The 13802-nt window shown below is 33.1% G+C and overlaps 1 protein-coding gene across 1 annotated transcript in view; it reads left to right on the forward strand.

Moving 5' to 3' along the window:
• KIFAP3 (kinesin associated protein 3) overlaps window positions 1-13802 on the forward strand; it is a 152386-nt gene that overhangs the window by 16872 nt on the left and 121712 nt on the right. The window contains 3 exon segments of the mRNA XM_082439434.1: window positions 2089-2243; window positions 4742-4797; window positions 5354-5495. Of these exon segments, the coding sequence (XP_082295560.1) occupies window positions 2089-2243; window positions 4742-4797; window positions 5354-5495 (353 nt within the window).

Below are 13802 nucleotides of genomic sequence, written 5' to 3' on the forward strand. Positions count from 1 at the left end.
CTTACAAAGCTAAACATACACTTACCATATGATCCAACAGCTGTGCTCCTAGATATTAACCCAAATGAGTTGAAAATGTATTTCCACACAGAAACCTGCACATGAATGTTTATAGCAGCTTTATTTATAACTGTCAACAATTGTAAGCAACCAAGATATCCTTCAGTAGGCAAATGGGTAAACAAACTGTGTTGCATCCATATAGTCAAGTACTATTCCGCACTAAAAAGAAATCAACCATCAAGCTATGAAAAGACATAGAGGAACCTAAATGAATATTGCTAAATGAAAGAAGCCAGACTGGAAAAGCTATATACTGTATGATTCCAACTGTATGACCATCTAGAAAAGGCAAAACTAAAGTAAAAATAGATTAGAAGTTGTCAGGAGTTTGGGGGTGGGAGGGGAGAATATGTGGAGCACAGGGCATTTTTAGGGTAGCAAAACTATTTTGTATGCTACTTTAATGGTGGATACATGAAATTATGCATTTGTCCAAGTGCACAGAACTATACAAAGAGTGAACCTCAATGTAAACTGTAGACTTTAGTTAATAATATATCAATAGTGATTCATCAATTGTGACAAAGTTACCACACTATCACAAGATGGTAATAAGAGAAGAAACTGTACTGGGGGGGGGTAGTGGGGACATATATGGTAGCTCTGTACTTTCAGCACAGATTTTCTGTAAACCTAAAACTGCTCTAAAAAAAACTAGTAGGAAAATTTCAAAAATACATGTTTATAGAGTTTCTGTTGTGCTTCTTCTCAATCAGATTTATGGAAACTCGAGATTTCCCAGTTCCCTGTTAAAATTAAACATGGAGATGTCTTTTGAGAGTTTTTCTCTGAATGGACTCTCCTTTATATCTCTGCTTTCTGATGTGCAGCTAAAGTTATACAAAAATATTCAACAGTTTAAAAGATGTAAAAGGTAGGAATTTAAACGCCAAATAAATTAGAGAAAAATTAAAATAAAGGGACAGAGTATTGCTAGGGTTCTTGTTACAGACATTAGAAGCCACTCTAGAAAATTCAAGCATAAAAGGAATTTATTAAAGGCTATTAGGTAGCTTATAGAATCCCAAGAGGACCAGATTCGAGGATGACTATAAAGCTGTGAACAGTATTCAAATCACTTTACTAGACTTGTTTCAGGAGAGATCATCTGTATCTGAATAATGATTTCACAGACGCTGAGTGCAGGACATTTTTCTGAGGTCTCTGTCCCTGTTGCCTCTAATACCTTGAGTCTCTCCAAAAATTGGCCATCTTCACTAAGAAGTATTTCAACATAGTGGCTACTTTCTTATGTTTCTCTTTTTGAATCTAAGCTTTTCATGAATGCATCTGCTTTGCAAGAATCTTTTGCCACCAGTTTGAGTCTTTTCCCTGAACCTAATTTTATGTCCTTATAGCTTTCTTTGGTGCCATGAATCCACGTAAATTGGTAGTTGTTTCCAGATTTTGAACAACCTTTTCTTATTGACCTTCCAGTGAGTCTCCTGGATTAAATTAAAAAGGAGGGAGAACATGTTTGTTTGTTTTTTTTAATGTACTAACAGGTATAACTATATTTATTTGTTCCTCAGCATTACTCATATAGATCTTAAAATGCATCCTACTTTGTTTTCTTCTGTCTTCTATATAATTTCCATCAGAACAACTGAATCCAAATATATTAATATTGTGTCTTGCCCCTAACTGAAAAGAAAATGACTGTGAATATAGTCAAGAAAATGATTTATTTTTGGCAGTATGGATTTTCACATCTAATAATAACTAAAAACTTGATGTGATATCAGAAAGACTTTAAAAACAAGCTCTCTGGATATGCTATCCTGCCTAGAAGAGTCAGATGTAGATTTTACCATTCCTTTTGTTATCTCATTTGTCCAGCTCAAGGAAAATCATTGCTTTGCATTTTTTTCTAAGCCTAATTATATCTAATACTTTATTATATTTTACTAAAAGAGACTATGTTAGGTACATTTAAATGTTTTGTAAATTATTTAAAAGAAGTATTGTTTAAGTTATCACTTACTTTAATAATACCTGAGTTGGAAAATTCTGATATGCCTGCAGTATTCGTCTTAAGAGTCTCAATGCCAACACAGATATAACTTCCCTGGCACGAAAGGTGGTTGAAGAATGTAAACTCATTCATCCCTCAAAGCTACATGAGGTAGAACAGCTGTTGTACTATCTCCAGAACCGCCGTGATTCAGCGTCAGGAAAAGGTAAGCAGAAGAATTCCTAACTTTTTAATGCAAAACCAGAGTTGTTTGACTATGGTTTGTACTTTTGATATTTGAATGGTGAGTTTTCTTTTGCCAGTGCTCTAAGTAAGTGAATGAAAGAATAAAGAAACATACTAGTTTCCTACATGCCAGGCTTTATGTTAGATGCTTCCAAAATGATCTATTTCATACTGTGTGTGTACACATGTGCTGAAATAAAGAGTAAAAAAGCAAATATCATATTGATTCTAGAATAATAAAAGGAGAAAATTGGGAGCAGAAAACCTGTTTTCTCTACCCCAGCAACTAGATTTATATTTTCTAAATTTTTTATTGACATTTAATTGATAATTTGAATGGATTACTTATTTAAATGTTAAAATATATGTCATATGCATAAGTTTTGTGAATCTTTGTTAGGAAAACATTACCTTTTCATTCCTAAACGTCTTTGTTGTTACCATTCTTCTATCTTTAATTACCTCATAAAAGAACCAAGCCATTAAAATATTAGAGCTAAGCAGTTGATTATTTATAGAAGACATTTTCGAATAATCCAAACCCAAAACAAAACGAGAGTACAGACATTTGAATGGAAAGTCATCTCAGATTATTCAATGGTTAGTTATTCTATTTCATAGTATTTATTAAGTTTACATATATCTTTCTTTTATCATTGGTGAGTTCTAAAATATGGTACCCTTGAAATAACTTATACTTAAGTTTTGATTGTATTAAATAGAAAAATGAAAGAGAAAATTCATTTGGACTTTTTTCAGATTAACCAGTCTTCTCTCTCCATCCACAGCAAATAAAATGCCTTGTGCCTAATATATACTTTCATTAATTGTCGCTGTATATAGTATCTAACACACTTTATATGATCAATATATGTGTGTTGAATGAATTAAATAGCTGTGAATTTATTTAAAAGCAAAAATGAGCATTTTGAATTTGATTGTTTCCAACTACATAGCTGGCACTCAGTGTATACCTATTAATTATTAATAATAAGTGCTATAAGGAAAATATTATCAAAAATTTTATTAACTATTTTTTGATACAATATTCCTGTTAACAGTGTTACTAAATGATGAGAGATAGCTTCAATAAGTAAGTGAGAAAAATAAATTCTATGCTCTTTTAAGATGTGTGTGTACTTACTGTAGGTTGTACAATATAGTTAAAATTGATCTTTCCTAATACTAAATTAATATAATTCCGAGGGCATTTGTAATAAAATATCTTTAAACGAATGAAAACCCTTTCACTGAGTTTTCAGAGTAAATCAGTCTTCTCACCTCCTTCCCCAGAAATTAGAGGAATATGAGGAAATTTTCATGTTATCATAAGTAGATAAATTAATTCAAATCAATATGTTTCTCTATATGGATATTAATGTTTGGAGGCATATATGAAATGCTATACTATAGTATATGTACACTTATTTTTAAAAACTATTCCATTTTCTTTCTTTTTTACTTGATACTCACTATTTCAAAGCCAGAAACCTAGCCCTAAAAGTGGTTGAAACAAAACAATAATAGTTATTTGATTATGTGATTCTTTACTATAAGTATTTTTTTTTCTTTGCTTAATTAAAATCAGTGTCATAGTAAATTATCTGTTTGAGGAAAAATCTAGCTGTTAAGAAAACATAACTTTGTCCATAACAGCTACCTTCCTCTGAAAACAATCAGGGCTAATTCCTATTATATGTAAAACATTTGCTAATTATAGAATCAAAAGTTTGATACTACTTGGACTTATTTTAATGTGCATTCATTGCTTAGGTTTTTGACCCAGATCAGAGCAGTGAAGCATTTTTGATAATTCTTTTTTACAAAATGAAGTTCTGCTGTGAATCAAATAATTCAACATAAAAAATGACTCAAAGTTGTGTTCAACACCTTTGAATACCTCTTTAATTCATTTGGGAACAAGTGAGGATTAAATTAACACAAATATTAAACATTTGCCTTTTAATTTATGATCCTAATTTTGTTTAAAAAAATCAGCAACTGTATTTTAGCTTTTTAACTTTATCCAAGTTATTTCTTTTCCTTTTCCTTTGTTAATTTTTATTTTAGTTTTTATATTACTCAACTCATTAGTTTTTCTTTGCCTTATTGATTTTCCTATTCTTACCTTAAATGTGAATTAGGAAAAGAAAGAAAACTTAAAATGGAGTATTTTGCTTCTTGTTGGAGAGTCTGGCTATTTACATACCTAAAATGTTAGCCAAAGAGGGAGTTTAAATTGCTACCTAACATAACTTGGAGATTATTTATAGATTTTATTATACTCTCCGTGATATCCTTATTAGAACAAATGCATTATAGATGAGCATTTTTTATACATTGGAAAAAAGGTTATTTCATAAATTACCCATTTGAAGATCCCCAACTTAGCTAGAATTAAACTCAGCTGCTGAAAATAAAAATTACCCAGAAACCTAAAAACGTTGTTCTTCTCATAAGAAAAAAATCTTTTTACAGAAAAAAAAGAAAAATCAAGCAAGCCTAAAGATCCACCTCCTTTTGAAGGAATGGAGGTAAGACTATTTTTATCTAATAGAGAATTGATTCTAAGGTATTACTTTTTACTATCAATAATTCATGCAATCACATTAAACAAATGTGGAATTTTAAAAAATGGTTGAACTTAAGGTACCTGAAAAAGGTAGAAAATCAGTATTTAATAAAGGCAAAAATTATTGGATGTGTCTTTTAGGCATAATTTATTTTGATAAATAAGTTGTGAAATGTTTTAAATATTCTTATTGTACTATGTTTTAAAGTATGTTTAATTTATTATGGTAGATACTATTTTGCATTACATTTAAGATACTTCATCAGTATAAATAGGCCAGTTTTAGAGTTTATGTACATCCCATTTTATCATATGGTTTATGACTACTTTCACTCAGGAGTCCTATCACCCAAAGGTCTAATTTCCCCCTCTACAAAAAGATGGCAACTGTAAGTCCTTTGAAAACTTGTCTCTTACGATCAAGGGCAGTTTATTTATCACAAAATACCATTCCTTTGACATTGGCTCTGTTGAGCATTATTCTTTTAGAGTACTTCCTTCCTCTTCCTTTGTTTCAGATTGATGAAGTTGCTAACATTAATGACATGGATGAGTACATTGAGTTATTATATGAAGATATTCCTGACAAGGTTCGGGGCTCTGCTTTGATCCTACAGCTTGCTCGAAATCCTGATAACTTGGAAGAACTACTATTGAATGGTAGAATTTATAGACTTGAATTTATAGACTTATCTATAAATATTTAAAGTAGAATTATTATTGTGAAATATGATTTTTAAATTTATTATCATAGAGGGGTAAGCCAAAATTATTTATATCAAGCTTAGGAATGCACTTATTTTCCAGCTCTTTATTACTTTCCTTCTTACTCAAATTTCTTAACATGTGGGCATAACATTTAAATATTCTCTGGAGGATTCACTAATAATTTAAACCAGAAAAGTAAAGCATTAATGGTACTGAATCTTTTCTTTCTTCTATTCTGGAAGACTTTTTATTTTTTCTTCTATTCTGGAAGACTTTTTATTCTTTCAATTAGGATACAGTATCAGACTTTTGACATTTGCACATGTATGTATATGCTTTTATTAAATTACAGTTCCAATATTAGTTTTCTTTTAATAGCACAGCCAAAAATAGTAATCTTTTAAATTTCATTTAGATTGATTTTGATGCCAAGTATTTGCTTTCTTTTCATTAGAAGTGCTGGGTAATAAAAGAAAACGGAGATATAATGCTCTTAAAACCTTTTTTCTCAGTAATACCACTGTAGAATACCACTATAGAATTATTATAATTTTCTGATTACACTTTTGCCAAAAATAAAATATGGAAGATATTGTTATGATATGCTTTCCATCACATGTGAAGGAATACTTTTTTATCTATTGTCAAACTCCTTTTATGGAGGCTGCACAGTGCACATCAGTGCTTTGTAGCATGGAAAATATATCCAGAGATCTGTCCAGAGAGTCACAGGATATTACCAATATTCCAGTTAGGAAATTTGTACATTTTAAGTATTTTCTAAATTATACAACTCATATATTAATATATTCTTTTTAAAGAATTAGAGTATTACAGGTAAAACCCCCTTTGACCATTAGTCTATAATCTGTTAGGAGTTTGGAGTACATTCTTCCAGATCTTTTCCATATATTTATACATATATATATATATATAGGTTTTTTTCCTGTATTAAAAATAGAGTATTACCTTATATGAATTTTTATGTTACTTATATCACACTTCTTACTTGGTAATTTTTTCTCCATGTAGTAATGTTTCAAGATTATATGCATATAGATACATACAGTGTAATTAGTTTTGAACTACTTTTGATTATTGTATTTTATGAAGTTACTCATATTCTTTAGCCATTCCCCTTTTGATGGTCATTTGGTTGTTTCCAAAGTTTTCAGTAGGGAACTTTAGTGAACATCTTTGTTCATATCTTATATACACAGGCAAGGATTTTTTAAGTGTGTGTACACAGAAACAAAGGTCATACAGAAATGCAGGTCATAATGTCTTAGGGATATTTCTGAATTGTCCTCCAGAGTGGTTGTGCCACTGTCTTTCCAGACAAATGGAATATGAAGGCTATAAAACTTAAACATTTTTGCCACTGCGTTGTTGGTAATAAACAATATCTCTTTGTTTTAAGTTGTATTTGCCTGATTTCTAATGAATTTGATATTTTTCTCATGTCACTAGACTTCTGGATTTCCTACCCTGTGAAGTTTGAATTTATATATACATGTGAATATATGTATATTTACATATGAGTATACATCCTTTTTCTTTTATATATATATGTATTATATATACAGTCATCCCTTGATATCCATGGGGGATTGGTTCTGAGGCCTGCCAAGGATACCAAAATCTGCAGATGCTCAAGTCCCATAGTTAGTCCTCCATATCCTTACATCTGCGGATGCAACCAACCACGGATCATGTACAGTTGACCCTTAAACAACATGGGTTTGAACTGCCTGGGTCCACTTATGCACACATAAGTTTAAACCCACGTTCAAGTATAAATGGGCCTGTGCAGTTCAAACCCATGTTGTTCAAGGGTCAACTATACATCCTTTTTCTTTTATGTACTTAGAAATAGTTTTTTTCAGTCTAATTTTTTTTTTTTTTTGCGTGACATATCTTTTTCCATTCTTTTACTTTCACCCTATTTGTTTCTTTGAATCTGATGTGTTTCTGTTGTAGAATGCATACAGTTGGATCATATTTTTTTAATACATTCAAACAATCTGCCTTTCGATTGACGTGTTTATTCTATTTACCATTAACATAATTACTCATAAAGGATTGTCATCTAACACTTTGTGTTTTCTATATGTCTTTTATCTTTTTTTGTTCTTCTGTTTCTCCATTACTACCTTCTTTTGTGTGAAATATTGTCTAGTATACCATTTTAATTCTTTTGTTGTTCCTTTACTGTGTTTTCCTGAATTATTTTCTAAGTGGTTACCCTAGGATTACAGATACCATCTTAAATTTTTAAAATCTAGTTTAAGTTAATGCCAACATAATTTTAACAATATACAAAAACTTCCCTTCAGTATACCTCTATTCCCACCCCATACCTTTATACTATTATTTCAAACATATTACATCTGCATACATTATCAGCCTATCAGCAAGTAATATAATTATTGATGTATGCACTTTAAAATCAGATAGAAGAAGATAATACAATCAAAAATATGTTTATAATGTCTTTTATATTTATATATAGAGAGAGTTACCTTTACCGGTGCTCTTTTTTTCTCTGTTTGGACTTAAGTTACTCTCTAGTGTCCTTGCATTTCAGCCTGATGGAATCCCTTTAGTATCTCTCATAGATAAGGTCTACTAGCAACAAATTCTCTAAGTTTTTGTTTACCTAGGAATAACTTTTCTTCTGTTTAAAGGGTAGTTTTGCTGGATATAGAATTACTGGTTGACAGTCTTTTTCTTTTACAATTTGAATATGTCATCCCACTGGCTTCATGTCTGCATGGTTACTGATGTGAAACCAACTGTTAACCTTATTGAGGACCATGTGTACATGTTGAATTGATTTTCTCTTGCTACTTTCAACATTTGCTTTACCTTTGGCTTTTGCCAGTTTGACTTATGATGTGTTTAGGTGGTCATATCTTTGAGTTTATCTTGCTTGGAATTTGTGGAGCTTCTTGGATATGTAGATTAATGTTTTTAATCAAGTTTAGGAAGATTGGACCATTATTTTGTTAAATATTTATCTAGCTCCTTCCTCTCTATCCTTTCCCCTTGGGACCCCCGTGTTAGTAAGCTTGTTGATGTCATATAGGTCTTTGAAGCTCTATTTCTTTCTTTCTGTTCCTCAGACTGGATAATCTTAATTAACCTGCCTTTACATTTGTTGATTTTTTTTTCTAATTCACATCTGCTGTTAGGACCTTCTAATGAATTTTTCATTTCAGAAATCATACTTGCAACTTCAGAATTTCTATTTGGTTCATTTTGTATAATTTGTATCTCCTTATTGATATTCTTTGTTTGGTGAGACATAATTCTCATACCTTCTCATATTTTCCTTTAATTCTTTAGAAATGATTTCCTTTAGTTCTTTAAATATATTTACAATAACTTCACATAATTTAAAATCATTGTCTCATAAGTTCAAAATGTGAGCTTCCTCATGGACAGTTTCTATTGAATGCTGTGTTTTCTGAGTATGGGAAATACTGTCCTCTGTTTCTTTGCATGTGCTGTATTTTTTGTTGTTGTTGAAATAATATTGGGGCAACTCTGGAAATCAGATTTTCACTCCTTCCCGGACTTGTTATATTTGCTGTTTATTTGTTTAATGAGTTTCCTGGATTAATTAATTACTGTAAAGTCTGTATTCTTTGTCTCTGCAGTCACTGAAGCCTCTGCTCAGTTAGTTTAGTGGTAATTAGTGATTAGATAGAGATTTCTTTAAATGCCTGGCACAGAGTGTCCCAGCCTTTGCTGAGGGGCTGTGGGTGTGTACATGTGGGTGGGAGGATGTCTTCAGTGCTCAGGGAAGTAGTTTACAAGCCTTAGCCTTCAATTCCTGCTTGAATATTGCCTCAAGGTTGGCCAGAGATGAGAGATTAGGCTTTTTTAGCTCTTTCCCTGGCATGTGCACATTCCTACATGTGTGCCGGGCCTTCTGGAGTCCGAGGAATGTGTTGGAGTCTTTCAAAGACCCAGTGAATATCTCATTTCCCAGTTTTTCCTTTTAAAGTGTTTTGGTCAGCCTCTTGTTACCTCAAGTTGGCTAGGCTGCTGCACATAGCTGCAATGTTGCTGCTGGTATTTTTCAACAAATGCCCTGGGTCTAAGGCTGTTTGTAAGAGCAATCTCTGAGTCAGGTCAAATAAAGCCAAACCATGGGAATGGAGCTTTTCAGCAAGTACCCTGATGGATAAGATATTGACAGTTCACCGGAGTGGGAATTTGGGGGGGCACCACACTGTTCTACTTCCTCCAGTTGCTGCTGGGCTACTGTTTTTCACAGATATCATGGTTGTCATGCTGTTGGTTTTCAAAGTTTCCACAAAGTTGCACAGAGGGGATGGATTTGGGCAAGTTGAAATGCCACAGAGCTCACTGTTCGTACCAAGTCAGCCATATTTCTTAAATAAACACTTCTTGAGTTTTTGCAAAACTAATTTACAGAGTTCTAAAAGAGTTGATTTTGAAAAAATTTACCAGTATTATATTTGCTTATGGAAGAGTGGATTTTTACAGGTCTTTACTCTGCTATTCCTAAAGTGCTTGGCCCTGGAATTCATTTTTGTTGAAAGTGACAGGTAGAGATGTAATTTCATTTTTTTCCACAATGTATAGCCAGTTATTCCAACTTAGTTATTTTTTTGTTAACATCTTTATTGGAGTATAATTGCTTTACAACGGTGTGTTAGTTTCTGCTTTATAACAAGGTGAATCAGCTATACCTATACGTACATCCCCATATCTCCTCCCTCTTGCGTCTCCCTCCCACTCTCCCTATGCCACCCCTCTAGGTGGTCACAAAGCACTGAGCTGATCTCCCTGTGCTATGCGGCTGCTTCCCACTAGCTATCTATTTTACATTTGGTAGTGTATATATGTCCATGCCACTCTCTCACTTTGTCACAGCTTACCCTTCTCCCTCCCCATGTCCTCAAGTCCATTCTTTACCTCTGCATCTTTATTCCTGTCCTGCCCCTAGGTTCTTCAGAACCACATTTTCTTGTTTTTTTTTTTTTTTAGATTCCATATATGTTAGCATACAGTATTTTTTTTTCTCTTTCTGATTTACTTCACTCTGTATGACAGACTCTAGGTCCATCCACCTCACTACAAGTAACTCAATTTCATTTCTTTTTATGGCTGAGTAATATTCCATTGTATATATGTGCCACATCTTCTTTATCCATTCATCTGTTGATGGACACTTAGGTTGCTTCCATGTCCTGGCTATTGTAAACAGAGCTGCAATGAACATTTTGGTACATGACTCTTTTTGAATTATGGTTTTCTCAGGGTATATGCCCAGTCGTGGGATTGCTAGGTCGTATGGTAGTTCTATTTTTAGTTTTTTAAGGAACCTCCATACTGTTCTCCATAGTGGCTATATCAGTTTACATTCCCACCAAAAGTGCAAGAGGGTTCCCTTTTATCCACACCCTCTCCAGCATTTATTGTTTGTAGATTTTTTGATGATGGCCATTCTGACTGGTGTGAGGTGATACCTCATTGTAGTTTTGATTTGCATTTCTCTAATGATTAGTGATGTTGAGCATTCTTTCATGTGTTTGTTGGGAATCTGTATATCTTCTTTGGAGAAATGTCTATTTAGGTCTTCTGCCCATTTTTGGATTGGGTTGTTTGGTTTTTTTTTTGATATTGAGCTGCATGAGCTGCTTGTAAATTTCAGAGTTTAATCCTTTGTCAGTTGCTTCATTTGCAAATATTTTCTCCCATTCTGAGGGTTGTCTTTTCGTCTTGTTTATGGTTTCCTTTGCTGTGCAAAAGCTTTTAAGTTTCATTAGGTCCCATTTGTTTATTTTTCTTTTTATTTCCATTTCTCTAGGAGATGGGTCAAGAAGGATCTTGCTGTGGTTTATGTCATAGAGTGTTCTGCCTATATTTTCCTCTAAGACTTTTATGGTATCTGGCCTTGCATTTAGGTCTTTAATCCATTTTGAGTTTATTTTTGTGTATGGTGTTAGGGAGTGTTCTAATTTCATTCTTTTACATGTAGCTGTCCAGTTTTCCCAGCATCACTTATTGAAGAGGCTGTCTTTTCTCCATTGTATATTCTTGCCTCCTTTACCAAAAATAAGGTGACCATATGTGCGTGGGTTTATCTCTGGGCTTTCTATCCTGTTCCATTGATCTGTATTTCTGTTTTGGGGCCAGTACCATACTGCCTTGATTACTGTAGCTTCGTAGTATAGTCTGAAGTCCAGGAGCCTGATTCCTCCAACTCCGTTTTTCTTTCTCAAGATTGCTTTGGCTATTCGGGGTCTTTTGTGTTTCCATACAAATTGTGAAATTTTTTGTTCTAGTTCTGTGAAAAATGCCATTGGTAGTTTGATAGGGATTGCGTTGAATCTGTAGATTGCTTTGGGTAGTATAGTCATTTTCACAGTGTTGATTCTTCCAATCCAAGAACATGGTATATCTCTCCATCTGTTTGTATCATCTTTAATTTCTTTCATCAGTGTCTTATAGTTTTCTGCATACAGGTCTTTTGTCTTCTTAGGTAGGTTTATTCCTAGGTATTTTATTCTTTTTGTTGCAGTGGTAAATGGGAGTGTTTCCTTCCTTTCTCTTTCAGATTTTTCATCCTTAGAGTATAGGAATGGAAGACATTTCTGTGTATTAATTTTGTATTCTGCTACTTTACCAGATTCATTGATTAACTCTAGTAGTTGTCTGATAGCATCTTTAGGATTCTCTATGTATAGTATGTCATCTGCAAACAGTGACAGCTTTACTTCTTCTTTTCCAATTTGGATTCCTTTTATTTCTTTTTCTTCTCTGATTGCTGTGGCTAAAACTTCCAAAACTATGTTGAATAATAGTGCTGAGAGTGGGCATCCTTATCTTGTTCCTGATTTTAGAGGAAATGGTTTCAGTCTTTCACCATTGAGAACGATGTTGGCTGTGGGTTTGTCATATATGGCCTTTACTATGTTGAGGTATGTTCCCTCTATACCTACTTTCTCTAGGGTTATTTATCATAAATGGGTGTTGAATTTTGTCGAAAGCTTTTTCTGCATCTATTGAGATGATCACATGGTTTTTCTCCTTCAATTTGTTAATATGATGTATCACGCTGATTGATTTGCGTATATTGAAGAATCCTTGCATTCCTGGAATAAACCCCACTTGATCAGGTGTATAATTCTTTTAATGTGCTGTTGGATTCTGTTTGCTAGTATTTTGTTGAGGATTTTTGCATCTATGTTCATCAGTGATATTGGCCTGTAGTTTTCTTTCTTTGTGACATCTTTGTCTGGTTTTGGTATCTGGGTGATGGTGGCCTCATAGAATGAGTTTGGGAGTGTTCCTTCCTCTGCTATATTTTGGAAGAGTTTGAGAAGGATAGGTGTTAGCTCTTGTCTAAATGTTTGATAGAATTCGCCTGTGAAGCCCTCTGGTCCTGGGCTTTTGTTTGTTGGAAGATTTTTAATCACAGTCTCAATTTCAGTGCTTGTGATTGGTCTGTTTATATTTTCTCTTTCTTCCTGGTTCAGTCTCGGAAGGTTGTGCTTTTCTAAGAATTTGTCCGTTTCTTCCAGGTTGTCCATTTTATTGGCATATAGTTGATTGAAGTAATCTCTCATGATACTTTGTATTTCTGCACTGTCAGTTGTTCTCCTTTTTCATTTCTAATTCTATTGATTTGAGTCTTCTCCCTTTTTTTCTTGATGAGTCTGGCTATTGGTTTATCAATTTTGTTTATCTTCTCAAAGAAACAGCTTTTATTTTTATTGATCTTTGCTATTGTTTCCTTCATTTCTTTTTCCTGTATTTCTGATCTGATCTTTATGATTTCTTTCCTTCTGCTAACTTTGGGGGTTTTTTTTTGTTGTTCTTCTTTCTCTAATTGCTTTAGGTGTAAGGTTAGGTTGTTTATTTGAGATGTTTCTTGTTTCTTTAGGTAGGCTTATATTGCTATAAACTTCCCTCTTCGAACTTCTTTTGCTGCATCCCTTAGGTTTTGGGCCATCGTGTTTTCATTGTCATTTGTTTCTAGGTATTTTTGATTTCCTCTTTGATTTCTTCTGTGATCTCTTGGTCATTAAGTAGTGTATTGTTTAGCCTCCATGTGTTTGTATTTTTTACAGATTTTTTCCTGTAATTGATATCTTATAGCGTTGAGTCTCATAGCATTGTGTTTGGAAAAGATACTTGATACGATTTCAGTTTTCTTAAGTTTACCAAGGCTTGATTTGTGACCCAAGATATGATCTATCCTGGAGAATGTTCTGTGTG

The sequence above is a fragment of the Balaenoptera physalus genome (genome assembly GCF_965194825.1).
Source record: "Balaenoptera physalus genome assembly, chromosome: 1".
In the NCBI taxonomy this organism is placed as follows: Eukaryota; Metazoa; Chordata; class Mammalia; order Artiodactyla; family Balaenopteridae; genus Balaenoptera; species Balaenoptera physalus.